Source organism: Camelus bactrianus, chromosome 23 (assembly GCF_048773025.1).
Source record: "Camelus bactrianus isolate YW-2024 breed Bactrian camel chromosome 23, ASM4877302v1, whole genome shotgun sequence".
NCBI classification, from domain to species: Eukaryota; Metazoa; Chordata; class Mammalia; order Artiodactyla; family Camelidae; genus Camelus; species Camelus bactrianus.
The window spans coordinates 25,387,565-25,414,946 of record NC_133561.1 but is presented as its reverse complement, the minus strand read 5'-3'; the positions used below and the strand labels follow the sequence as shown (position 1 = coordinate 25,414,946).

At 36.1% G+C, this 27,382-nt stretch overlaps 1 protein-coding gene across 4 annotated transcripts; it reads left to right on the top strand.

The window, feature by feature from the left end:
* On the top strand, positions 1-27,082 carry FLVCR1 (FLVCR choline and heme transporter 1). Of its 4 annotated transcripts, none has more exons than XR_012501861.1 (11): positions 2-997; positions 5,782-5,926; positions 6,459-6,575; positions 11,714-11,854; positions 18,066-18,133; positions 18,843-18,946; positions 20,514-20,624; positions 21,292-21,397; positions 21,832-21,943; positions 23,631-24,424; positions 24,600-24,680. XR_012501861.1 is itself a non-coding variant. In XM_045512484.2 (11 exons), exons 1-11 carry the CDS (start codon positions 260-262, stop codon positions 24,672-24,674), a joined length of 1,785 nt encoding a protein of 594 aa, XP_045368440.2. In that variant the 5' UTR covers positions 4-259; the 3' UTR covers positions 24,675-27,082. The 4 variants fall into 4 exon arrangements, 2 of the variants coding, with proteins under 2 accessions (XP_045368440.2, XP_010947800.2); XM_045512484.2 differs by having other exon boundaries at positions 4-997; positions 24,357-24,424; positions 24,600-27,082; XM_010949498.3 differs by lacking the exon at positions 6,459-6,575 and having other exon boundaries at positions 6-997; positions 24,357-24,424; positions 24,600-27,082.
* The last annotated feature ends 300 nt before the right edge of the window (positions 27,083-27,382 follow it).

Genomic DNA, 27,382 nt, shown 5'->3' with positions numbered 1-27,382 from the left:
GGCCTCGGGCTGGGTGGTCGCCGCTCCGGCCGCGCGGGGGACGACGATTTCTCCTGCTGACTCAGGCAGCCCGGCTCGCGGCTCGCGGCTCGCGGCTCGCGGCTCGCGGCTCGCGGCTCCCGGCTCCCACCCGGACTCACTCTGCCGGGGAACGAGTCGCAGGAGCGGTGGGCCAAAGGGTTGGGCTTGGGGTGCCGGGAGGGCTTCGGGTCTTGGGCCGGGGGTGCAGGCCTGGGAGGAGGGCGGGGAGCCCAGGGACATGGTGCGGCCGGACGAGGAGGAGGGGGCAGCGGTGGTACCCGGGCACCCGCCCGCAATAGGATACCTCCCGGTCCCCGGGGAAGCGCCCGCCGGGAAGGTGAGCGCGGAGACGCAGAACGGGCCCAAAGCAGGCTCCCTGGCCCTGAATGCGGTCTCTCGGGATAGCCCCAAGGAGACCTCCGGAGCCCTGGACAGGCCGAAGACTCCGCCGGCCCCGGAGGAGGAGACCCAGGCCTGGCTGCTGCCCAGGGGCCCCGGCGAGGAGACCCCGGGGGCCGAGGACACCCTGGTGCCGCGGACGGCGCTCTCCCCGAGGCGCTTTGTGGTGCTGCTGATCTTCAGCCTGTACTCGCTAGTGAACGCCTTTCAGTGGATCCAGTACAGCATCATCAGCAACGTCTTCGAGAACTTCTACAACGTATCCTCGCTGCACATCGACTGGCTGTCCATGGTGTACATGCTGGCCTACGTGCCCCTCATCTTCCCGGCCACCTGGCTGCTGGACACCAGAGGCCTGCGGCTCACCGCCCTGCTGGGCTCCGGCCTCAACTGCCTGGGCGCCTGGATCAAGTGCGGCAGCGTGCAGCAGCATCTCTTCTGGGTCACCATGATGGGCCAGTGCCTGTGCTCCGTGGCCCAGGTGTTCATCCTCGGCTTGCCTTCCCACATCGCCTCAGTGTGGTTTGGGCCCAAGGAGGTGTCCACAGCTTGTGCCACCGCTGTGCTAGGTAATCAGGTAAGGACTAGGGTGATAGATGAAAATCGGATCCTTAAGGACCAGATAAAAAGTCATCGACCATGTGAGCTAGGCATATGGATGAACCCTGAGGAGGCATTCTATAAATGAAGGGGAGGAGATGAGTAGTCATAAAATAGGAAGCAGTCTTGGATTAAAGAGGGGTTTTAATTTACTTGTAAAGACAGAACTTTCAAAACCAGTTTAAAATGATCGCCTTGTCATCTTCGAGAATTACCTATAAAATTATTAACTGTATTGTCCCATATATGCCTAATGTCATAAAAAACTTGTCATTGCATCATTGCAATGATGAATAAGACTAAGGTAGGTATTATTTTTGTCACCAGTGTATATTTTGTGAAAAGAAGATGTTTGATTCTTTGTTCTTATTTTGAGTGGTCAGTGTGAACAGCTCCTGTTTAATCTTATATATTAGCAGTCAGCAGGGTATCTGGAACATAACAGACATGTATAAATAATTGCTAAGTAAGTGTTCTGGTGTTAAAGACCTCACAGCATCACTGAGTCCAATTACCAATTTTTAACAGTAAGAAAATGCAACACAAATCACAGATCATGGAATCCATTGTAAAAGGGTGGCTTATTTTGCCAAGTCTCTATTAAGGTATCTCCTAGTCTGCCAGCATCATAGTTCAAATTCAGTTAGCATTCTAGTAGCATTTTTAGGTAGAATGTTTTGTGTGTGTGGTTTTTTTTTCCCCCTTAATTGTAGGGTGGTTCTTTTAGTATAGTTTAAATTTTGCATATGGAGTCCTATGATATTTTATGTAAATTATATTGAGTGTTCATTCAACTTGAGGAGAATCAAGTTACAAATCCATATACCAAAAACTTCACCTCTCTATACATCACTGCAGGTAGCTGTGTAACAAAAGAATGTTACTCTCTCACTTCCAGTCTAACACTTGTTTCAAGATCACAGTAAGATTTATATAAAATCCATGTAAGGGGAAGGGTATAGCTCAAGTGGAAGAGCACATGCTTAGCATGCAGGAGGTCTTGGGTTAAATCCCCAAGACCTCCTCTAAAAATAAATTTAAAAAATAAATAAATAAACCTAATAAACCTCCTTCACCCCCCCCCAAAAAAAAACCCATGTAAAGACTAACTCTACATGTAGGCTCATTGCTGTATGTTTACTTCTTTTAAAAGTGCAAAAAGGATAGCTTGAAATAATAGTTGTATATCCAGAATAATTTGTGACTGATATTTTAGTTGGTTACTTCTGCATGTTTGATAAGAACTGTTTCCTGAAAGTATTTTACATTTACAAAATTACACTCGATTAATACTTCATTGAGCACAATAGAAATATATTATCAACTCCATATCTATGGATTATGTATTTTATGGATAATAAATAAAAATGTTTTCTCATAGGCAGATTTCCCTCTAAAACTTAGCACACTTCTGGTTCTTCCTCCTACATCCTCCCTAAGCGTTCTCATCCTCCCTTGGCTCCAGTAGCTGTGCACTTGCTTATGACCCCCAAGTATGCATCTTCAGCCTAGATTATGGAGTGATCTTTCATAGTAACATTCAACATTACTGAGCATTCACTAAGAACCTGGCACCATGCTACTCACATTGTTTCATTTAATTTAATTATGTAAGGTAGGAAATATTAGTCTCCTCATTTTATACGTACAGAAACAGACTTGAAGGGATGAAATTATTTTCCAAAAGTCCCACAGCTAATTAGTGGCAGCATTCACACTCAGGTCTGATTCCTGAACCCTATCTTTTAACTACCCATCTACACTGCCAAGCGCTAGCCCAAGAGAATCTTATAAAACATGGATCAGATCATGTCATTATTCTGCTTTGAACTTGCCAATGATTTTCTGTAGTTCTTAAAATAAAACCTAAATAGTTTACTCTGGATTACAAAACCTTACTAATATGTCTTTGGTTCCTTAAACTTGCATTTTGCATAGAGGCCTTTGCAGAATCATTCTCTCTGCCTGGAATGTTCTTCCTCCTCAGAATACATTATATCCTTCTTGTCACTCAGCTATCAGTTTAAATTCATTTTAAATATCATTCAGGGGAATTTCTTGAGGATCCCATTTAAAGTTGCCCAGTCACTCTCATTACATCATTATACTTCAATTCTCTATGTAGTGCTTATCACCATCTGATAGATTTATGTTTATATGTTAATAGTTCATTATTACTTATCTCCCATCCCTACCGTTAGGTTTTAAGTTTCATGAAATAGGTACCTGGTCTGAACGTACAGAATTGTATCACCAGCATTTGTTATAGTGCCTGTAATTCTTCATAAAAATTTACTGAATGAATGAATAAGCTTCAGACTCATAGATACTGGTCAGTTTCTTGTCCGCAGCTTTTGCTCTCTTCCCTCAGTTCTCCACATTCATCCAGTATAGTATTTTTAATGTGCAGATCTGTCTTGCACACTCCCTTGCCCCCTGCAGTGACTTCCATTGATTTTAGGATAAAGTTCAAAGTCTCTAATGTGAAGAAGTGAGCCCCTCCAGTCTGCCTCCCGCTAGTTCCTCAGCATCACCATTCTACACAGCCCCTATACCTCACGTACAGACTGTTTCTTTGCTCTGAGGGGAATTGTGCACTACTTACAGTTTCTCACAAGGTCATGCTCTCTCCTTCCTTTGTACATGCTGTCCTCTTGGCTGGGAACATTTCTACTTGGCTAACTCCAGTTTCTCATTCAGATCTTTGCTCCTCCAGAAATTTTTCCTGAACCCAAGTCTCTACAAGGTGGTCCTCCAAAGTACAGTCTTAGCTAAGGTGACCATATGTTCCAGTTGGCCTGGAATAGTCCAGGTGTACTCCTGTTGTCCAGCTCAACTGCTCATAGAGCCCCTTTCATTCTGAGCAGTGTTCTTTGGATGATCTTCCTGGTTTTGGCATCCTCTACCCCTCCATCACAGTACTGCCCTTAACCACACTCTCTCATCCTTACCTGTTTAATTGTCTCTATCCAGCTTTTTATAAGAAAGCAAATGAAATATTTGGTAAACTCTCCCTGCCTCAGCCTCCTTTTTGAAGCCTATCTTGGGCCCATCCTTCTCACCTCCATCCCCTAAAGAATCTGATGTCTCTCCCCAGTGAGCCTCCTTTAATACTTTGATTTTAGTTTTCTTGTTGTGATGATCATAGTCAGCCTTATTTTTTTTAAACTGAGATAAAAGTCACATAACATAAAATTAATCATTTAAAAGTGTACGGCATTTAGTACATTTACAGTGTTGTGCAACCATCACCTCTATCTAGTTCCAAATCATTTCATCTGCCCTCAGAGAAGACCCAGCACTCACTTAGCAGTCACTCCTCATCCCCCCCACCCTCTAGCCCCTGGCAATCTCTAATTTGCTTTTTCTCTCTATGGATTTCCCTATTCTAGATATTTCACATAAATAGAATCTTACTACATGTGACCTTTTGTGTCCGGCTTCTTTCATTTAACATGTTTTCACAGTTCATCCATGTTGCAGTGTATATCAGGATTTCATTCTTTCTGAATAATATTTCGTTGGATGGACACAACGCATCTTGTTTATCCATTCGTCCATTGAAGGACATGTGGGTTGTTTCCACCTTTTGGCTATTGCAAATAGGGCTGCTGTGGATATTCATGTACAATATTTAAGACCTGCTTTCAGGTTTTTGGTTACATACCTAGGAGAGGGGTTGCTAGGTCATATGGTATATGTTTAACTTTTAAAGGAACAGTCCAATTGTTTTCCACGGTGACTGCACTATTGTACAATCTTTTTCTTTTTCTTTTTTTTTTTTTTTTTTTTTGGTGAGGTATATAGTTGATTTACAATGTTGAATTCATTTCTGGTGTATAGCACAGTGATTCAGTTACACATATATATACATACTCTTTCATTACAGGTTACTACAAGCCATTGTATATAGTTCCCTATGCTATACAGGGACCTTGTTGTTTACCTATCCTGTACATTGCACTATTTTACAGTCTTACTAGCAGTGAACGAGGGTTCCAATTTCTCCATATTGTGCCAGCATTTTTTTTTCTTTTTTTACTATATGCATTCTAGTTGGTATGAAGTATCTCATGGTGGTTTTGGTTTGCATTTCTCCAGTAACTAATGAAGTTGAGCATTTTTTCATGTGCTTGTCAGGCAGATGTATATCTTCTTTGAATAAATGTCCATCCAGGTCCTTTGCCCATTTTTGAACTGGAATGTTTGTGTTTTTGCTGTTAAGTTGTAAGAGTTCTCTATGTATTCTAGATAGTAGAGCCTTATCAAATATATGATTTGCACATATTTTCTCCCGTTCTGTAGGCTGTCTTTTCTTAGCATTTTTTTGCTGTGTGTATTCTTATTTCCCTTTTTAATTGTAAGTAGCCTGTATCTTAACACAAATTTATTTCAGCATCATTTTGGTGGTTAAAGTTTAGTAAATGTTATTGATTAGAGAAGACATTTGTCAGCGATTTGGGGGGGTGGGGTGGGAGGTAATTAGGTTTACTTATTTATTTTTAGAGGAGGTACTGGGGAATTGAACCCAGGATGTTGTGCATGCTAAGCATGTACTCTACCACTTGAGCTATACCCTCCCGCAGCAATTTTTCTTTAACAGTACAATGGTTAAAAAAAAGATTAGAACATGGTGCTTTAGAGTTTACAAAAGCATCTTACATATACTAGCTGTCATCTTTATATTGCATTAATTGCCAGTACGTACTTTTTTTCTTTTATAATAAGAAGAAAGAATTAACAGGACTGTTTATTTTACAGCTTGGAACTGCAGTTGGCTTTTTGCTACCACCAGTTTTGGTGCCCAACACACAGAATAACACAGAACTTCTGGCTTGTAATATCAGTATCATGTTTTATGGAACGTCAGCCGTCGCCACGCTTTTATTTATTTTAACAGTAATTGGTAAGTGAATTCTTTTTCCTATAGCTTAAATAGGTAATGCATGACAAACATATGAAAATAAAAATAAAGGACCCTGAAGATTTGTATTAATAGCATCTCAAGTGCTATTTGCTTGTTTCATTCTTGCTGTGCACTTTCTTATTTAGGTAATGAATGCGACAACCCTAGGGTTATGTTATGGTCCACTACATCTGTTTTAATTTTGTAAAGGTTTTAAAGACTAATTCATCTCATTTATCTCCCTACTAACTTTTCTTCCCTGATAACTGTTGGTTTCAAACGTAACACCTGCCTCGTCTTTGCATATTAGTCTAGATGTTCTGCATCTTACGCTAACCCAGCCAGGAACAAGTTCTTGTCATGCTCTGAAATGATGCAAATAGGCTACAACCTGCCTTTAAATGATAAATCCTCCTAAGGATCCCCACTTTAACAATTAACTGGGTCTGAAAATGTTGACCAGTGAATGCTCCTGAGCAGCAGCAAAGCTGTTCAGCAGAATTTCAAACTGTGGCAACTATCTGCTTGTTAGGCCACTCCAGCAAAGTACTGCTGCCACCATTCGTCCCTGAGTCCTCTCGTCCGGGCCTGTCTCTTGAAGCGGCCAGTCAAAATCAGCTGCAAGCAGCCATCATCATTTTGGAAGAAGGTTTGGGAAGGTTGGCTTTTTAAAGTTTATTTTTAATGGGAAACAATTTTGACTTCAGGGGAAAGGATAAGTAAAGCTGATTTAAGTAATAAAGCTGCTAACATTAGACTGTTGCCCTTTGGGCACTGAGTAAATCTTAAATTGATTTGATGAGGAAAGGAATTTTAAAGTTGAAAGGTCATCTTTTATAATCATTAAATTTTATAATTAAAAAACATTTTACAGTTAAATTACATTGTAGCTGGAGTTTTAAATTTTATATATTAATTTTTACCATGGTTATAATAGTAATGAAAAATTCAAGTTTCAAAATTCAAAATTCAAAATTCATATCACCAGATATAAAATCCTCAGTTTTCAAAGAAAACGTGTGCTAAAGACTATGGAGTGTTTTGATAGAGACTGCCTTTAGAGATGAAGTTGCTGGATTCAGGTATAGGAAACCAAGCCCACGTATTTAATTTCCCTTGAGATAATGAACAAAATATTCTCTTGGTAGCCTTTGAAGTATTCAGACATGTCCAATCTACTTATGTTTGGTTTTTATGTTTCAGTTAAGGAGTGGCACATTTGCTGTGTGCTGACTATTGAAAAAGGACAAACTATCCCTGTACTATTTTCGCAGTTTAGCAGTTTTAAAAGAAATGTATATTTTTCAAAAACAAATTCTTACATCCACTTTTCTGGTAGCCATATTTGATTTGCTAGATGAAATATGAAGTATAGTTTATGTATATTTTGCATAAATGGACCTTCTATTAGCAATAGGGATTATTAAAATATAAAATCCTCTTTCCTTTGATTGTTTATGTATCATCAAATAAATTCTGGTTTTCCTTTTTTATTGCCTTCAATTGTTTGTCTCTTTAGAAGAAGTGAGAGAATAATAGATTGTATATATCTATAGATATGAAATTATATATATGACACATTTGTGTTTAAACTTATGTATATGTATGAGATGCTAAAAATAAAAGTAGAACATTTTTATTTGTCAAGGAGTGGGACAAAAAAAAAAACAATAGATGTGGTTATTAGCATATTACCCTGTGTTATTTGAGAAAGTAAAAGAGAGCTATTTCTGTACATACTTACTTATTTATGTACTCATGGTTTATGAGTAGACAGTGGAAATGGAAGCTGGGGGGAGGGGAAACAGAATGGAAAGGGAATAGGGAGAAAAAGCTTCATTGTCAAGTTTTGCTTGGTGACCTGTAATATACCAAACATAGTATAAAAGCAAAATAATACACAGTTGTGATATGAAAGTCTTGGTTGAAAATTGTGACATTTAAATTAAAAATTTATCTGTTTTCCTAATGAAATATATTTGCTATGAAGGAGAATATAGATTATTTTAAAAATCCTTATTTCCTTAAATTCCTTAATTACTGAGAGACAATCCTACTTCCCTCTACATTCTACCCAGAAATACTTTGGAAGCCCAACTAAATCTTGTAAAATAATTTAGTTTTGCTGATGCTTTTCAGCAATGTCACATATACCAAATTGGTATTCAGCAGTCTTTCTAAAATACTCTCTTCAGGTTTCACGCATGTAATGAGGGTTCATGCGTGTAATCCTATCACTCTCCTCATGGAGTTTACATGTAAGTGTGAGCCATCTAGCATTTCTAGGAATTAACCCCAGCCTCCTGAATTTCACACTAATACCCCATTCTTATTGGGAGAACACGATTATGCTCTCTAATGTTTGATTGATATGTACCAAACATTTTTAAAACCACACTTCACACTGTATTTCATTTAATCCTCACAGCCCTTTAAGGGTAGTACTGTTATTATTCCCATTCTATAGATGAAGAAACTGGGACATAGAATTTAAGTAAATTTAATGTACCCATCGTCACAGTTAGTAAATACTAAAGGGGAAATGTGAGCCTAGGCAGTCTAACTCCATTAATAAAATGATGCATATACAAATATGTCATTTTAATTTTTACTTAGTCTTATTTTTTGTTTCAATTCAAATTCCTCTTGTATAAGTGGTAATGCTGTTGTACTTGAAAGCTGTTCTTACAGGGAACAGTAAACTATATCACTTAAGTATGTCAACTGAAGTCCTTACCATGCTGATTCACTAAAATGAGTGGATGACAGAAACCAGAAGTAATGGCAGTCAAAATATTTAATACTAAGGTATTTAAACACATGAGTATATAACATGTACACATAATTTTACTTTTGTTTCTTATACTCAGGATATTTATATATTGGCTGCTATTATAAACTTTAATAGAAATACATTTTACTTAGTCTATAAGAATTTCAAGCCCTGGAGATAACGAATCTGATTTTTAAAAATAAATATTCCTCAAAAAAGACAGTATATTTTGTGTAGTACTCAGTAATTACAAGACTCCTTTACATATATCGTATAATTCTCATAGCAGTTGGTTGTTATTGTCTCCATTTTATGGGTGAGAAACTTTAGCTGAGAGATGGGAATTGACTTCAGAATTCAGAATTATACAGTGAGATGAGGCAGAGCCAGGATTCAAACCTATGTTTGTCTTAAAATAAGTTAATATGTACAATGTCTGCTTGAATTACACAGGCGTAAATAATGAAATCAAAAGATAATATTATAATCTAATTTCAAAAAATAGAAGTGACCCTGAACACAATAGATTTGCTACTTATTCATCATGGGAGAAAAAGTTTCAATGTGATACCCAACATCCTTTGGCTGCTTTCCATGCCCTTTGCCAAAGGAGGATAATAACTGTTTTAACAGTTAATTATTTTATTGGCACAACTTTTTGGTGGGGAGAGGAGAAGAGGGTAGAAGAAAACAATTGTTCTTCAGTTTTAAAAGAGACAGAAAACGCCATATTTCATCCTTTGAAAGGAGCAATACAATGTAAACAGGGTCATAGACCAATACGTTTTTGTTCCTTTTTCTTTTTCTTCAGACTTAAGCTCAACTTTACTAAATTGTGTAGCGTGTAGATACAGGCTAATTCTGTCCAAGAGGATAATTGACTTCCTGAAACTAAAAGATATCACTTGCATTCAAAAAAATAAGTCTAGTGGAGTTAAAAACTAGTAGAAATTGTTTTCATTTTGCATGTAAGTTCAAATCTGAGACATTTAGACTTATTTTACCATAGCAAATAAAAAAGTAAGAGACTTAAAACTCATTCAATATCCATGACTACCTTGTAAACATAGTTTTTACATTCTGAAACTTTGTTTTACAGCCGTGTGAGTTCTGCTTTACCAATATTAATTAAAAGAGATATCTCCTAACTTAACTAGGATACAAAGAGACTTTCAGGACAGGACAACAGATGTCCTCAACAGTGCAAGGAGCACATAGGGTGAAAGGAAGAGGAGGAATTGCAACAACTTAAACATGTGTCTGCCAGTCCTCCAAAGTAAGGACATTAAAAGTAAATATTTATGAGTTATGTCTCCTCTTGAATTAGTTGTGAAACCTGTAAAAACAGAAGTCTGTTTTAGTTTGATGTTTTATTATATCATAATGAATCAATGTTTTGATGAGCAAGAACTGTAACTTTTAAACTTTTAGCAACAAACAGGAGATCAGACTTATAATATATGGAAGTTTTAAGGACCATTTCTTTATTTTGCAGTGATTTAAAAACCTGACTGGGTTTGAGTTTTGTGTTTAATACAGATTCTCAAGTTCTCCTCTAGAGGTTTTGGTTCATTGAGCCATGGGTAGAATCTCAAAATCTGTATTATTTTAAAATTTCTACATGATTGCAATTTGACAGTCAGGTCCATCAGATCTAGCACACTTTCAGACTACAAAGCAGGCCTTCCTTGTTGAAAGAAGGAAATAGCCACTATTTAAAAAGAAAGAAAAAAGAGAAAGAGGAAATTCTAATATTTCTAAAAAAAAACTTTCTTCTGAATCTATTTACTTTCTTTTTTGGCTTTTGAATTTACCCTATTTCATGGATTCTAAAGTGTACATTTTTTTTCTTGAAATCTCTTAAATTGAGATACCTTTAATAAGCAATCAGTGGCATCTAGGATGAAAAGTTCTAGAAACCTGCTGTGTAATGTTATGCCTGTACTTACCAGTACTTATTTTGCACTTAAAAATTTGTTGAGAGGGTAGGTTTCATGTTAAATGTTCTTACCACAATAATAATAAAAAAAAAATCAATGACATATAATGTTGTTGGCAATCGAGACATGGTTATGTTAAAACCTTCTGCTGATACCTGCCAAGATCACTGAGTGCTAACATCAGACTGTCTTAGATTCAGTGAAATAGAGCATTTTCCATCTATTTTAGTTTAAAGTTTTGAGTCAACACTAAAACTAAATTTTAATTTCTGATGAGCCAAATCTTAGCAGATCAGCTCTTCTCTCAAGAAGTCTTGACTCCTGGCTAGCCAAACCCTACAGAAATCTTTCCCTAGCCATCTGTTAGAAGTTAGTAGATCCTTCCCTGCCCAGCAGCAGGGCAGTCTCTAAATGTCTGGCTGAGAAGGCTGTGAGATCTATCTCTTAACTCCAGAGAAATGTGCAGAGCTAAAACTTACAGTACCAAAAGCCAGATGTCACACTTTTATGCCTCTCAGCTCTACCCCTGAATTTTCCATATGCAGCTACAGTGAGTCAGCAAGCAGGACCTGGCTCTGCTCCCATGAATCCACCTTGACATTTTCAGTTCTAGAAGGGTAATTGGATCAGATGATAAACTTTATGTCAAATTTCAGAAGCAAATATCTACTAACACAAGACAGTCCTCTAAAAAGTTCAATAACATATTGGCTTGCTCATATCTAATGTTACCTCTAATTAAACATTGAACCAACTTTAGAAATAGAATTATTGAATACTTAATATAATAAAAATTAATCTTGCTTAACTAAAAATGGAATAATCACTGGGCAAGGTTGTGACACAGTATTGATGGTTTTGCAGTGCAGTTGTGTGAATTGGCCAAATCTGTGCGTTTTAGTCAGTTTCAGCAGGTTGAGATGATAATACCAAACTATTCTTCACTTAGAAATTAGTGAAAATGAAAAACCTTTCTATAAAAACCTTTTACTAACTTTTTAAACTTAACCTGAATTTAGTCTCCTTACTAAGGAAGACACATATACTTAATTACCTTTTCATGTATGTTTTCAGCATTCAAAGAAAAACCTCAGTATCCACCAAGTCAGGCTCAAGCAGTTCTCCAGGACAGTCCCCCTGAAAAGTACTCCTATGTGAAATCAATAAGGAATCTATTCAAAAACACTCCTTTTGTGCTTCTCCTGGTCACTTACGGTAAGCAATTTTCCTTTATTTTCTTTGATGTCTGTGTAAACCTTTGAGCATTGTGGGTTTTTTCCTTTAATCTAGTGGTTTGAGCTTTAATTAATGAGATAATGAGATAGGTTTATTAAATCTGTAATTATAATGATAGCATAGTCATAAAATTCGAACTAAAAGCAGAAACTTTAGGATGGATTTTCTTACATACTTTTAAAACAAAAAAATTGTAGAAATTAGAGAAGCACTGTCATCTTTTGTGAGTTCTCCCAGGGTGTTTTAGGTCCTTTATGAACTATAGTTTTGATCACTAAAGCATATGGGAAATGTATCAATAACTCCTTTCTCTGACCCTATGCTAACTGTAGTCTATTTTGACTACACAGTCAGAATCTCATCCTTCTAGAGACAGATACCCGTCCTAACACTGTAGTTTTGACTGCAGGCACCAACACATTTGATTCCCTTCAGAGTTTTCTGACTCTTTGTTTCTTATATTAACATTTTATATTAACCAATACCCCCTATTTTTGTCTTACTTGCCTTCAGAAGTGACTTTTTTCTTCTTTACATTTTTTTAGGGAGTGCACACCCTAGTACATGATTATTTTCTAAGCTGTAACAAATTATGCTCTGACCTAAACTCTTACTGTTTTACCAGGATTACTCCCCGCACCCTTTTTTAGTGAAAATTGTTAAACACAAAAGTAGAACATTTAATTTAATGAATTCCTATGTACTCATCAGCACTCAGCTTCACCAATTACCAACATTTCACCAAGTTTGCTTTTATTTTCTCTACTTTTTTCCCGGAATATTTTAAAGCAAATCCCGGATATTAAATCATCTCATCATTAAATACTTTAGCATGCCATAGCTCCTTTTCTTAATTTTGCTGGTTACCTCCGCTGCTTACTTAAACCTAAAATTCATAACTAGGAAGTAGAGAAAATACAGTGGCTCACTATTATCTATTAGAGTGGATTCATTCCTTTAGCCTGTCAGCCTGTCATTGGCTTCTTTCCTTCTTTTACCTCTGTTTCCTGATACAGAATTCTCTTTCAGCCAAATTTATAATCAACCCCATGTCACACACACACACACACACACACACACACACACACACACACACACACAAACAAACATGCCTCTGCATGCATATACACTGTTAATTCTAGTCTCTGTAACAGTTTCTGCTGCTATTTCTTTCACCTGAAATGTGCTTTTTTTTTCTTAAGCAATCCTATAAGAGCTAGCTTAACATTGCCTCACTTACTATTCATTCTGTCATTTGTTCATTTATTCATTTATCCCACCAGTAATTATCAAATATCAACTAAATATGTCATAGAGCCCTAGATGCTGTATTGATTAGAAAGAAGCATGATATATGATTTCCACTCCGAAGTAATCATAAACCAGTTGGGGAGATTGATATAACCATCTGAAAAGTAAACAACAGCACAAGAGTTATCTATCAAAAAGGTAACAACACGAGAGACGTTGTATTACAAGTGCGTGCTCATGGCCTTCAGAATACAGAACTGGGGCAAGATAAGTGAAGGGAAGAGTGCGGATGGCAGGCAGAGACGGTGGTTGAGCCTGGTCTTGAAGGATGGGTCAGATTTGAGTAATTCATGGGGAAGAGGGCAATAGCATGAGCAAGGGCCTGTAAGTATTCAGGGCCTTCTCTGAATACTCTGATTTCTGTGGAGCCTTTTTGTCTTTTATATCACATTATTTAGCACTTGTGTGATTATATGTAAATTATTAGGTGAAAATTTATTTAAAATTTGCATGAAATGTATAAAGGACTTCCATATATATTATTTCATCTAACTTTTTGACATAGAAAGATTATTATACTTATTTTATAAATGAAGACTAAGTTCTCATTTCTTAATTCTCAGTTTTATTATGTATTTTATAAAATTTGAAAGGTAAAAAGGATACATAGTGAAGTCAGTCTTCCCCCATCTCTGTCCCCAGGTCACCCTATTCCCCTTCCTGGAAGTAAACACTGTTATCATCTGTAACTTATTTATTATCGCTTGCAGCTTATTCATGAGGCTGTTATAACCTTGATATCAAAATCAGACAAGGAGAGTATAAGAGAAAAATTATAGGCTAATTTCCCTTAAGAGCCTAGATATAAAGATCCAAAATAAAATATTAGCAAACCTGATCCAGCAATTTATAAAAAATGATAATTCATCCTGACCAACTTTGGTTTATCTCAGGAGTGAGAAATTATTTAGTACTAGAAATATATTAATATAATTGACCACAGTAAGAGATCAAAGAGGAAGTTTTATCCAATAGCTGAGGAAAAAGCACTTGATAGAATTCAATACTCATTGATTAAAGACTTAGCAAACTGTGAAGAAAAATGAACTTTCAGAACCTTTCAGATAAAGTTCATCTATGAAAACCCTACAGCAAACATAATTCTGAAAGCAGAACCTTAGACGCAGTCCCCTTAAGAATCCATAAGAAGTATCCCTTAAAATGAGGATGTCTGTTGTCATCACTTCTATTCAGCGTCCAACTGGAAGTCCTGGCTGGCCCAGTAGTACAGAGAAATTAAAAGTATATGAACTGGCCTGGAGATTGTCATTCTAAGTGAAGTAAGCCAGAGAGAGAAAGAAAAATATGCTATCACTTATATGTGGAATCTAAAAAAAAAAAAACAACAACAAATGAACTTATTTACAGAACAGAAAGAGGCTCACAGACATAGAAAACAAACTTACAGTTACCAGTAGGGGAAGAAGGTGGGAAAGGATAAATTGTGAGTTTGAGATTTGCAGATACTAACTAATATATATAAAATAGATAAGCAGCAAGTTTATACTGTGTAGCACAGGGAACTATATGGTGAAAAAGAATATGAAAGCAAATATATGTATGTTCCTATATGACTGAAGTATTGTGCTGTACACCAGAAATTGACACAATATTGTAAACTGACTATACTTCAATAAAAATATATATATTTACCAGAAAAAGTATATGAGTTGGAAAGGAAGAAGATGCCCTTATTCACAGATAATATAATTATGTATCCCACAGGTCAGCAAACTATGGCTTATGAGCCAAATCTAGCTGTTGCCTGTTTTTACAAATAAAGTTTTGTTTACTTACATATCATCTATGGCTGCTTTTGAACTATAAGGGCAGCACCGAGTAACCGCCTCAGCTGAAAATATTTACTGTCTGGCCTTTTCCAGGAAATGTTTGCTGACTCCATGGTCTACAAAAATAATGAAGGAGAACCTACAAACTCTATTAGAACTAATATGGATGGGTTCAGCAAGATTATTAGATACCTGACAATGTGAAAATATTAATTGCATTCCTATAAAAAGATACCTTTTATAACAGGAATCAAAAGTATAAGATGCCTAGGAATAAATTACCAAAATTACTTCATAAATTGTAAAATTATAAAACTTTGAAAAACATAAGAAAAGATCTAAATTAAGCAGAGGGATATACCATGTTTACGGATGACTCAGGATTGTAATAAGGCCAGTTAACCTCACAGGACCATGGTATTAACAAATCCCAGTGGTAGATTTGGATTGATGGAGAGGCCAGACATGGACACAGGCTTCAGAAACTGAACAGAGTTTATTTGTTGAAAGAATTTGGAAGGAGTTGGGAAACACTGTGGAGAGTTGAAAAATATTCCTCAGGACAGTTGGAGAAGTTTCTCTACCTCATACTCATCACCAAAGGGGTGCATGGTTAGGGACCATAATGTCTGATTGAGTAAGAATCACATCACACCTTTTGGAAGCGTACCTGTCCCACTCTATGCCTAATATTGTATATGTAAGGTCGGAGCAGACTTGCACATGGGATAGTCTGGATAGGGACTACACTCTGAGGACAGGTTTTTAGGATTTTGTAGTGTCCAAATAATTCAGGAACCAAATAGACTAAGACAGTTTTCTGGGGGGTTTTTTGTTTGTTTGTTTGTTTGTTTTTTGAGTTAGGGCTATTTGGAGAAAACATGATCCCTTACTATCCCAACTATTGCTACTTGCTGTCTGAAACTCAGACAAATACTGTACTCTAGATTCAGGTAATAGTATTCCTCGTTACTGTAATTCTTTATCCAGACTCTTGGATTTTTGGGAGTTTTGAGATTTGCAAATAATAACCACTATATATAAAAATAGATGAAAAATAAATTTCTTCAGTATAGCACAGGGAACTATATTCAGTATCATAATAACCTTTAATGAAAATGAATATATCTGTATATATGCATGACTAAGACATTATGCTGTATACCAGAAATTGACACATTGTAACTGACTGTACTTCAATTAAAAGAGAAAAGTCATATGGCTATGCCACTAAGTACCTGAAAGAGAAACACTAGAATATTTCAGCTGTGATGGTTAGAATATTATGCATATATGAAAACTTAATGTTTGTAGAAGATAATCTTATAGTAAATTGTCCTGGGACAATCGATTATCCATATGAGAAAAGTAAGGTAAAATAAAGGTCTCTCCTTTATATCATGCACAAAAATGAGTTATGAATAAAGACCAAAGGGTAAAAATCAGAACTTTAACATTTTAGAAACAAATATAGGAAACCATCTTTACTGTTCTTAAAAAATTTTCCTAATGCAAAAAACAGAAACCCTAAAGAAAAAAATTGATAAGTATGATTACATTAAAATGGTATTTTCTAAAAAGATACCAAAAATTTAAAAGTAAAACATAGACTATGAGAAAATGTCTGCAATACATATAATTAACAAAGGCTTAGTACCTACAATATAAAAATAACTCCTACTAATTAATAAGAAAAGAGCAAACAGTCCAGGGAAGTAAGAAGGCATTTATGTGTGTGTGTGTGTGTGTGTGTGTGTGTGTGTGTGTGTGTGTGTTGTTCATATATGATGCTCAACATTACTAGTAATCAAGGAAACACAAATCAAAACCAGAGTAAAATACAATATCACACACATTTAAATTGGCAAAAAAAAATTCTTTTTTAATCTGATGAAAACAAATTTGTCAAGTATGTGGAGTAAAGGAACTCTGCTGTTAGTACAACCATTTTGAAGAGCAATTTGGCTAGATCTAGAAAGTAGAAGTTCTACTTTTAGTTATATATACTTAGAGAAACCTTATATGTAAGAACAAAAACATAATATTCATTGCAGTATTGTTGTTAATAGTGAAAAACTGTAAAAAACCTTAAAGTGTCTATTGACTTAGGATAAGTGATAATTAAATTGAAGTGTATTCACACAACAGACTATTATACAGCAGAGAAAACTAATGAACTAGAACTAAAAGTATCAACATGGATAAATCTCAAAACCATGATATTGAGTGATAAGAGCAAGTTGCAGATAGATACAAATAAATTTATTATTTATATAAAGTTTAAATATATGCAGAATAATTCTAACTGTTGTTTATGGATACACATATATTATAATATTTAAATATGATAAAAACTAAGATCAGGATAGGGGTTACCTCTGAGGAAGAATAGGATTAAGGAAGGTCTAAAAAAAAAAATGAATCTGAAGCAAAGATGGCAAAATGTTGATGTTTGACAATGATGGGTGATGAGTAAGGGTATTTGTTAAATTATTCACTGTAACATTTTATATACTTGAAATATTTAATAATATAAAAATAGTCAACTTAAATCTCAGCTAGGTTAGGAGACTTAGACCTAAAGTCATACAATATGTGTGAAGAAACACCAGGGATCAAACCTAGTCATAGGCTCTCAAGATATCAAACCTTTTATTTTTCTATTTTAAAGTATTCTTAAATTAACATTGTCTTACTAATTGCCTTGTAAGTCTTTGATGCAGAGGTGAGATCTCTGAAGTAAGGATTTTGTCTTGATGCTTTAACTAAGTGCTCAGTAAGCAATCTGTTGGCGTGATTGTCATATACAGTGTTATGCATGGAACTATGATTTCTGGGTCAGTATGTCTGAATCTAAATAATAAGAAATGGTAAAATGACAGAAATCTACAATCAGAATTCTACTAATCATGATAAGTTTAGGTGTTACATTGATCAGTCCATATCCTGAAAGGGAATAGCAAGAGATCTTAATTTCTTCTGTCAGCTGTCTAAGAAGATGTTGTATTTTCACAATTGTCACAGAGTGCTCCATGTCATTTTATGAACTGGCAAATGGTATACTTATGGTTTTCTGTTTATTGTTATAGGTATCATGACTGGAGCATTTTATTCAGTCTCAACATTATTAAATCAAATGATACTGACATATTATGAGGTAAACTTCTGCCTATATTGTGTTACATGCCTGGCCAAGAATGTTTTAGTAATGTAATTCCTATCATCATGATCATGAGATTAAAGATTTATCATCTTATTGCTGTAAAAGATTTATATTTGCTTTAATTGAGAATACACTTAATACAATTTATTAAATACAACATGGAAAGCAGAAGTCATTATTGCCTTGACAATACATCAGTCTTTTTTTTTTTTTTTTTTTTTTTTTAAATTCTTCTTTAAAGAGAGAGTGTGACTGGTTATATGGGAAAAGATAGAGAACAAAATTTAAAAGAAACCAACACAAATATAAAGAAGTAAATATCAAGTTCTGACCTCTCTTTGCTTTTGAAAGTAGAAATCAGTTGTAATATGTAAAAGTTAATAGATTAGCCTCCTTTTCAGACGTTGTGAATTACTTAAGAATTCTAACAAAAATCATTTCTAACCATGGAAGATCAAGAAAAAATTTCTTTTTGATTTCTCCCATAAATCAGGGTATTTTTGTTTTGTTTTGTTTTTAATGTAGAATGTCCTTTATATGTGCTTTGCCTGCCCCCTACCCCTTCGCCCTAACACATGTGCTGAAATCTTGTTACATTGTATGCTTAATTTTATCTGATTGTTTCCATTGACTATAAGAAGGTGTGAGAATGAAGGACTGAATTAGAAGTATCTGATTAACTTCTCTTGAAAACTGTTTTAAGGGAGAAGAAGTGAATGCTGGAAGGATCGGGCTAACACTCGTATTGGCTGGAATGGTGGGCTCTATCCTTTGTGGCTTATGGCTGGATTATACCAAAACATACAAGTAAGTGAAAGTAGGCAGATGTGTAGTGTACACCCTAAGGTATTTTGGTTTTAAAGGAACCTTGGCTTTTTATTTTAAGAAATTTACAAAGTGTTGTTATTACTAAAAGACTTGGGTTCTAGACACTCTTAAGTTCCCTTTACTTGTGAATGTTTCAGTAGTTTGTGTATTATCTTATTGGTCATATTTATTTCAAATCCGAGAACTTGGATACCTTATGAACTTTCTCCCCCTTACATACTGCTTCAGAAATGGATCATTTCTATCCTAAAAAGAGCCCTTTCTGAGAAACATCGGACTTTTGACAGTGACTCTGAATTGCTCTTTTCTCATGTTGTAAATTAAAGACAAACAAATAAAAGTTCTTTATTACCAAAAAATTATTATTGGGGATAAGGCTTTTTTGGTAAAAAGTTTTTGGCTAAAATGCCCCTGAATTGTAGCACCACTGAACTATAATGCTGTAATACATAATATGAAAATGCTATATTAATTGTACATCTATATGGAACCAGAAAAATGCTAATACAAAAGAAAAAGTGAGTAATGCCACCTGGGAGACTGAGAAAGGGATCTCAGAGGCAACATCTTTGTCCCTGGGCCTTAAAAGGATAGCTACATTTTTTTTAACAGAAACTTCCCAGCTACTTGGGAGAAATGAATGAATGGAGCTGTGAATGAATGAAGGGAATGAAACAAAAGGAATGAGTGAAATAATGGAACTGTGTCCTATGCACCTTTCAAGTCCGAAGATACATTTGATACCATCATCTGAACCCTTCCAAAGTGCCTCTGATCTTGAAATTCTCCAAGATGGTTCTCCCATAATTTAAGACAGCACTTACTGTGGCTTCATTATTATGAAATAGTAGCTTAGAGTGGAACCGTTAAATTTGTAGATGTTGGGAGCATAAAGGATTAAATTTGTTAAGGCTTTGGCCCGTTATATAATTAGAAAACTGGATAGGTAAGGATATGTGTTCTCTGTTGCCCTACTTTTCTTCTCAGGGTAACTACCATTCATTCACCAAGCCCCTGAGGAATCATGGCAAGCAATGTATGATCCCTGTCCTTAGGACATTTGCAGCCTAATTGGGAAAAATAAGGTGTTCGCATATGAAAAGTTAAATAATATTATAACAGACCAAAATGGATATCAAGTGCCAATTATGTAGATAGAAAATTATTAGAGCGTTTGGAAGAGAGAATCTTGCAAGCTGCAGTGATTAGGAAGGGCATTTTGGAAGAGGTGGAATTTGACCTGAATCTTGAATTGCGGATAGGGAACTATGCCATTTGGTGGCATAAAAATGTTTTATCCCTATGAGTATTCCTTCCTGTCTGAGCATTGGATATGATGTGGGTTTTGCTATCTGCTGCTGTTGAAACTTAAATTTAATCTTAAAAGTCCATGCTTTGGTGGAATCATTTTCCATTGATAAGAAAGGGTGGATCTTGAAATCAGATGAATGTACTATTGTATAGACAGAGCAACAGCTAACTACATGATTTTATGTGCCTAAGAAAACCCAACCAAATACTAACAGTTTTTTTGTTTTTGTTTTAGACACACTACTCTGACAGTTTACATTTCGTCTTTTGTTGGAATGGTTATATTTACTTTCACCCTAGACCTTGGACACATTATCATCGTGTTTGTTACTGGAGGGTTGCTCGGGTAAGCATCAAGTATGTTTCAGAGGAATGATAGCATTCTGTTATAATCCTGAAGTATTACTAATATGGGTTTTAATGTTTTAAAAGTTTCTTTAATATTTTAAACTTTAAAGGATCTATCCTGTGCATGTAAATGTGTAATTCTTTTATTTTGTGGGGGGGGTTTGGGGGGAGGAGGTAATTAAATTTATTTACTTATTTTAAGTTTTTTTTTTTTAATGGAGGTACTGGGGAGTGAACCCAGGACCTCGTGCATGTAAGCATGCATTCTACCACTGAGCTATACCTTCCCCTCATGTAATTCTTTAGAACTATAAAAAACAGCTTAAAAATTTTTTTGGTATATGCTATATGAAAAATGGATAAGCCCTACTTAATCCAAGTAGCTTTATTTGGCTAGAAAGACAATTCACTTAGAAAACCAGAGGTAAATTTTTCTCAGGAAAAAATTAGAAATTGTTTTGCTTCCTAATTCATTAATTCACTTCTCAGTTCTCATGTCCTTGGGTTAACTGGTGAATAATAATAGTGCCTTCGTTGCACTTACCGACTTCAAAACATTCACTTATTTGGTCATTAGAGTAGGTCTGAGAAGTAGAGCAATTGCATCAATATGTGATAGAGTCCTTCTAATGATTCTTTATGTAATTTTGGATTTATTTTCTTAGTTTCTTCATGACTGGTTACCTCCCCTTGGGTTTTGAATTTGCTGTTGAAATTACTTACCCAGAATCTGAAGGTACTTCCTCTGGTCTTCTTAATGCTGCTGCACAGGTAAACATCTGATTTCTCTTAAATCTGAAATGATTAGTTTACCAAATATTCCAGCAGATAATAAGTTTGACCATAGTTTCTGTTTTAAAAATTCCACCTTTCAATGCATATTTCTAGAAGCCAAATCATATGAATAAAATAGTTAAGAAAAGTTCTGGGGAAAAAAATTACTTTTTTTTTTTGAACTTCATATAAGTTGAAAAGTTTTGCTTTTTTTTTTTTTTTTAAGTTGAAGTATAATCAGTTTACAGTGTGTCAATTTCTGGTGTACATCTTATTGTTTCAGTCATACATACACATACATATATTCATTTTCATATTCTTTTTCATTATAGGTTACTACAAGATATTGACTATAGTTTCCGTGCTAGAAGAAACTTGTTACATTTATTTTAAAGAAGCAAACTTATTAAAAATTATTTCTCTTCTTTTAGATATTTGGAATTTTTTTCACATTGGCACAAGGAAGGCTCACATCAGCCTATGGTCCTCAGGCAGGAAACATTTTTCTCTGTATTTGGATGTTTGTAGGCATCATTTTAACAGGTAAGTTAGGATATTTGCCTGCCAAAAGTGCTTGTGTCACATTGTCTTTATATTTAATTTTTATTTATATTGCTTCTCAGTGGCTCAGTAAAACATAAGAAAAAAAATAAGATTAAAAAGTAGGATATTTTTGTTTGCCTCCAAGGATATGAATCTGTGATTCACTTTTGAGGTTTCAAATTCAGTACAGTTACTATGCACAGAAAACAAAACCACTGGAATGAGTTGGTTAAGACCTGGAATGGACAAACCTGGCCTGAAGTTCTGATTCCGCTGCTCACTACCTGTGTGACTTTACTCAAGTTAACCTCTCACATCCTCCTTTTCTCCTTTGTATATCGGTATTAAAGGCCTGCTTTAGAGAGTTGCTATGAGGACTGACTGAGATGGCTGATGAAAAGCTCCTAGTATAGTGTCTGGCACATGGGACAGGCCTGATCATGCAGGCTTTTGTTATTATGTGGTAACCGTGGTAAGAAGTCAGTGGTGGTGGTGTTGTAAACAGCACGTGGAATTGTCTGCCAGTTCTTCTTGGGAATAATCAGGGTAGCCCTGGGCAGGGAGGAGAGTAGTGCCCACTCTCCAGGAAGAGAGCATGTAAAGGGCTTTCATCCATAATTTATCCAGGCACATGGGTATAAGGATGGATTTAGAAGTGAGATTTATGTCCAGCAGCGCTTCCAGGCCCATGTTGGCCTCTCCTGTTATTTCACTCTGTTAATTTCTCTCTGCATCCCTTTACCGACATGAGAGAGAAGCCATGGAGACTTGAAGAGGGATGATTATTTTTAATCTAAGTTAATTCAAGGATGGAATCTAACAGAAATACATGAACCAAGACTTCTTTTTATGTTTGTTGAATACCTGATTGTTCTTTCTGAAACACCCAGTATGAACTCTCACCACCCTTACCAATGATAAACGCTTATTTTGGAAATACACAACCACCTAAGGTCACCATCATTGATTCGTACACTCAAAGGAACTGAATGTACCCTGTTTCCTCAAAGAAAAATAGCTTACCGTGAAGGAGTTTTCTCCCATTCTCTTCAGTTAGTAAAATAAAACATACAAAACTGAATGTTTTGTAACTGAATGTATGTAGTTTAATACATTAACTGCCTTAACTGCTGATCTGTCACAAGTAATTCCTTGTTGGTTCTTAATTTCTAGGGAAATAACATATAGCTGTCAAATAGAGTGTTATTGTTGCACCAAAAAAAAGGGAGCAGTTTTATATTCTCTTTTCATATTATTTTATAATGACTCATAAATGTTAATTCAAAAAACCAAAGTCCAGAAAATTCATTAAGAAGTGAAAAAAAGATCTTTAAAATTAATTTTGCATTGATACTTTGACCATCCAGAAATGCTGATTGATGTCTCTCATATGTTGAGTATTTTACTGGAGAAAGCATGATGGATTTATATTCGGTAGTCATTTGTATAGACAGGAAAAGGGGCTGGGAAATTCCTGAGGTGTGGTGAAGGTGGTACCTTTTTTTTTTACATTTTTGTCCTGTAATTGTTGGCAGGTCTTCTTTTTGACATAGGAACTAACATTTGAATGAATGCAGTGCATTTTGCTTTTCCAATACTGACAGCTCTCGTTGGTTCTGTTCTAAAATATCTCTGAACTCTATCACCATTTCTCACACGTTCAGCTCTTACCATCATCTCTCAACAGAATGAAAGCCCCTTGACTGGCCTTCCTGCCTCTGGTCTCATTGCTGATGATCGTCCTCCACGCAGCTGCCAGATTGAGCTCCCAGATGTGCAGGCCTGATCATGTCCCCCCTACTCAGATGCAGTGTCACCAACCCAGCCTCATGTCCTGCCACCTCCCTCTTGTGCTTGATGCTCCAATGATCCCAAACTACCTCGAGTGCCAAGAATAGGCTGTACTCTTCCTATCCTGATTTCTTAGCATATACTGGTTTCTGCCTGCCTAGAATGCCTTCCTCTCTCCTCTCATCTGCTTGACAAGTTCCTACTCATTTTCAGACTTCAGTTCAAATGTGTTCCTTTGGCAAGCCTTCCCTGATTTCCTCCAGCTGACACAGGCATTTCCCCCACGCTCCCATGCACCCTGTGCAGGCCTGCATTCCTGCAGTTGTTATGCAGTGTTCTAATTGTTTGAATGTCAACGTTTCTCTAGATTAGAGGGCCCATTAAGGAAGAATTGCGCTTTTCATCTTTGTCTCTTGGTCCTTAGCATCCTGTATTTGTTCACTAATGAATGACTTGCTAATTAAGTTAATGGCTTAGATGTCACTGTTTCAGGCTACAAGGATGTTGTAGAATATTATGGTGCTACATTTACAGTATCAGAAAAGACTTTGTTTCGCACTGCTTAGAAAAATGTATATTTGTACATACTCTGTGGTAACTCCATTGCCACTTCTGTTTTCAGCATTGATCAAGTCAGATCTGAAAAGACACAACATCAACAAAGGAATTACAAATGGTGATATTAAAGCTGTAAGTAATGAATGTTTTTATGACTATACTATTGAGAAATGTGTGCATAGAGTAAGTGTAAAACAGTCTATCTAGTCAGTTATTTTTTTTTATTCCTGAACCAACTGTTGATCTGTCATAATGGCATATGTCACATACGTACTACAAATTTTTTGTCTTCTGATTCTTTCTACAGGTACCAGTTGATAGTCCCACAGACCAGGAATCAAAAACTATTCTCATGTCCAAGCAGTCAGAATTAGCAATTTGAGGTAAAGGGAAAAGTTAATATCACGTGATAACTGTGTAGTAAAGATTAGTTTATGGGTTATGGGGGATGGACACTTACTTGAAAATTATTATGTGACTTGTAACTGCAGTTACTGTTTTTACTTGATTGTTATTAAGCAACATTTTGCTTAAAATACTTTTGCTCACATCATTTTAACACTACACATTTATCCAAGTGTCCCATCTTATATTGTTGATCTAAAAGTAAGCTTCTTGACATTTGTTTTTCAAAAGTAAATGTTTTTCTTTCCGTAGACAATGGAAGCTTAGAAGGCTTTCTAAAATAATAATATGGCGGTCCCGATCCCTTCAAGTCCCATAGCAGTACACGCAGTTTATTTATATAAAACTATCCAGTGGAACCAAGTGTACAATATATTCCTAGTTGTCTCTCTTTCCATCGTTCAGACCAGCTGTCCAAGCCCCCTCCGTGTGAATATAGTAAAACAATATGACATTTCTAACCCACCAAGTGACACTTCCAGATGACCTCTACGGTTTTCCCATTTCATACCTTCTTGTTAGAAAATGCTTTGTAACAGGTACTGTCAATGGCCATAAATGTGCGCAGACTGAACCCATAACTTTGGTCTTAGGCTATGTTCCAATTAAGTGAAGGAGCCCAGACACAGACTCATTCCCTCGAGTTCTTCTCTGTGCTGCCTTCCCATCACGGTGTGAATACGAGCACTATATTTTTTCACTCCAACTTGAAATAGAATAGTTTTGTATCCATTGCTTTTTTTACTCTTTCAATATACAACTTTATAGTAGGAAAATTTCATCCTATGTGTTACTGGCTTTTTCATGATTTCTTGTATCACACCTTATATATACTTTTATCTTGAAGATTCCTAGAGGTACAGACTCTATAAGAACTTCAGATATCCTAGGGGTTCCCACTGAGTAGAGACCTCTTGAAATGCTGTCTGTTCTAATTCCGCAGCATCGTTTTTTATGACCATTGTCCTCTGAGGAACACTGTGCCCAGGTCTGCATGCCGCAGTGTATCGTGAGAGTAGGTTCTTTTCTTCACCAAGAATGCGCATAGGCTCCGTGCTGTTGGGACAGCCTGCTCTTTTACATGCTCAGGGTACGGAGAACAGGACCAAATGTGTTTCCACAGTGCCTACCACTGCATTTTGTTTACAGTGAGAATCTAAATGTTGTTCGTGTCGTGAGTCTCTAAGCTGAGAGGGAATATCTTCACAGTAATGGCATTTAAAGAGTCGTAATATTTATTTTATGTTCACATTAAACCCAAAAAGCGAATCAGGTATACCCTTGAATACCCTTGAAGTGAATTAGTAATTCTGATTTGGTTGTAGTATATGCTTTGCTTTATATTGAAATTACAACATTCTCTGAAACCAAGCGGCACTAAATTACGTGGACTCTTACCCTGGAGAACATGTTCCCGGAAGAGCTTAGCTGGGAATCCGGAACTGCGATCCATGTCCTGGATCTGTTTCTAGCTTCCCTGTAAATCTCCAGGCAGCATTTTCCTCATCTGTGTAATGAACATCTTAAATTTGATCTCAAAGATATTTTTTGAGTCTTAAATGCGCTCATCAGGGGGTAGACTGAATCACTGTACCACAGGAACTTAAATCTAGCTGGAGACAATTGAATAAACTACTGTGGCTCTTACTTTGTAGACACCGGGAATTTAAAATCTGTTTTTTGCCTTTTTATTCATTTGGTGATAGCTCAGGCAGAATCTGCTGAATCATTAACCTCCTTAGATATTTACGTTGCAGGTTTAATGGCCAAAAATATATCTTACGGTCCCTCCTCTAAGTTATTGTTTGTATTTTTAAACTGACAGTGTTGTTTAAAGGAATAATGTACCTATTGAATTCCTGAGGTTTTGAACAAATTATAGATAAAAGTTGGAATATCTTATTTCTGAAAAGCATATATACATATATCATGTGTATTTTTCCTTGTTGATTAGAAAAAGAATGAAATATGTGACAAAACACAAAATGAATTGATAATTTTTCTGTGTTTTTGAGTTACGTTTGTCTATAATACGTCAAAGAAGAATGTCATATAATTATATGTCATATCTTTGGGAAATGGAGTTAGATAACCATGACTTGTGCAAATTTTAATCAAGTAATTTTAGGAAGAAACTGGATGCTTTCTAAAGCTCCTGTATGTATTTATAAGTGTTGCAAATATAGCTTTTGCATTTTGTGAATGTGGGAGAAATGTCTTTAAAAATGTGTTTTAAAAATATCTGTAAACTTAAGAGTATTGCCAGAAGAATGCCTGTCTGTCTTAAGTCATTTTTCAAGTTCAAATTAGCTCTTTGTGCTGTTTATCTGTATGCTTATTCTTCAGTATTTGAGATTTGAGATAAATTTATTTTTTTAATGTTAATTTTGTATGGTGCTTTTTTTTTTTTTAATTCTGATACTTCAGTACACATGGGGAGTGGATATGGATTATAGGATTTCAGAATGGGCCAAGGGAGAGAGGTGGTTTGTGGAACACAAAGGAACAAAGCCCATCAGGGTCAGGGTCGGGGCTGAACCAGCAAAGCAGTCAGGGCTCAATCTCCTCGCCTTACTTTGGTGCCGGACTCTCATTGGCCAGGTGGGCCATCCTCCGTGGCCATCATGACACAACACCTAAGCTCCAGGCTGTCCTCCTATCTTTTCCTCCTGGTAGCATGCCTGT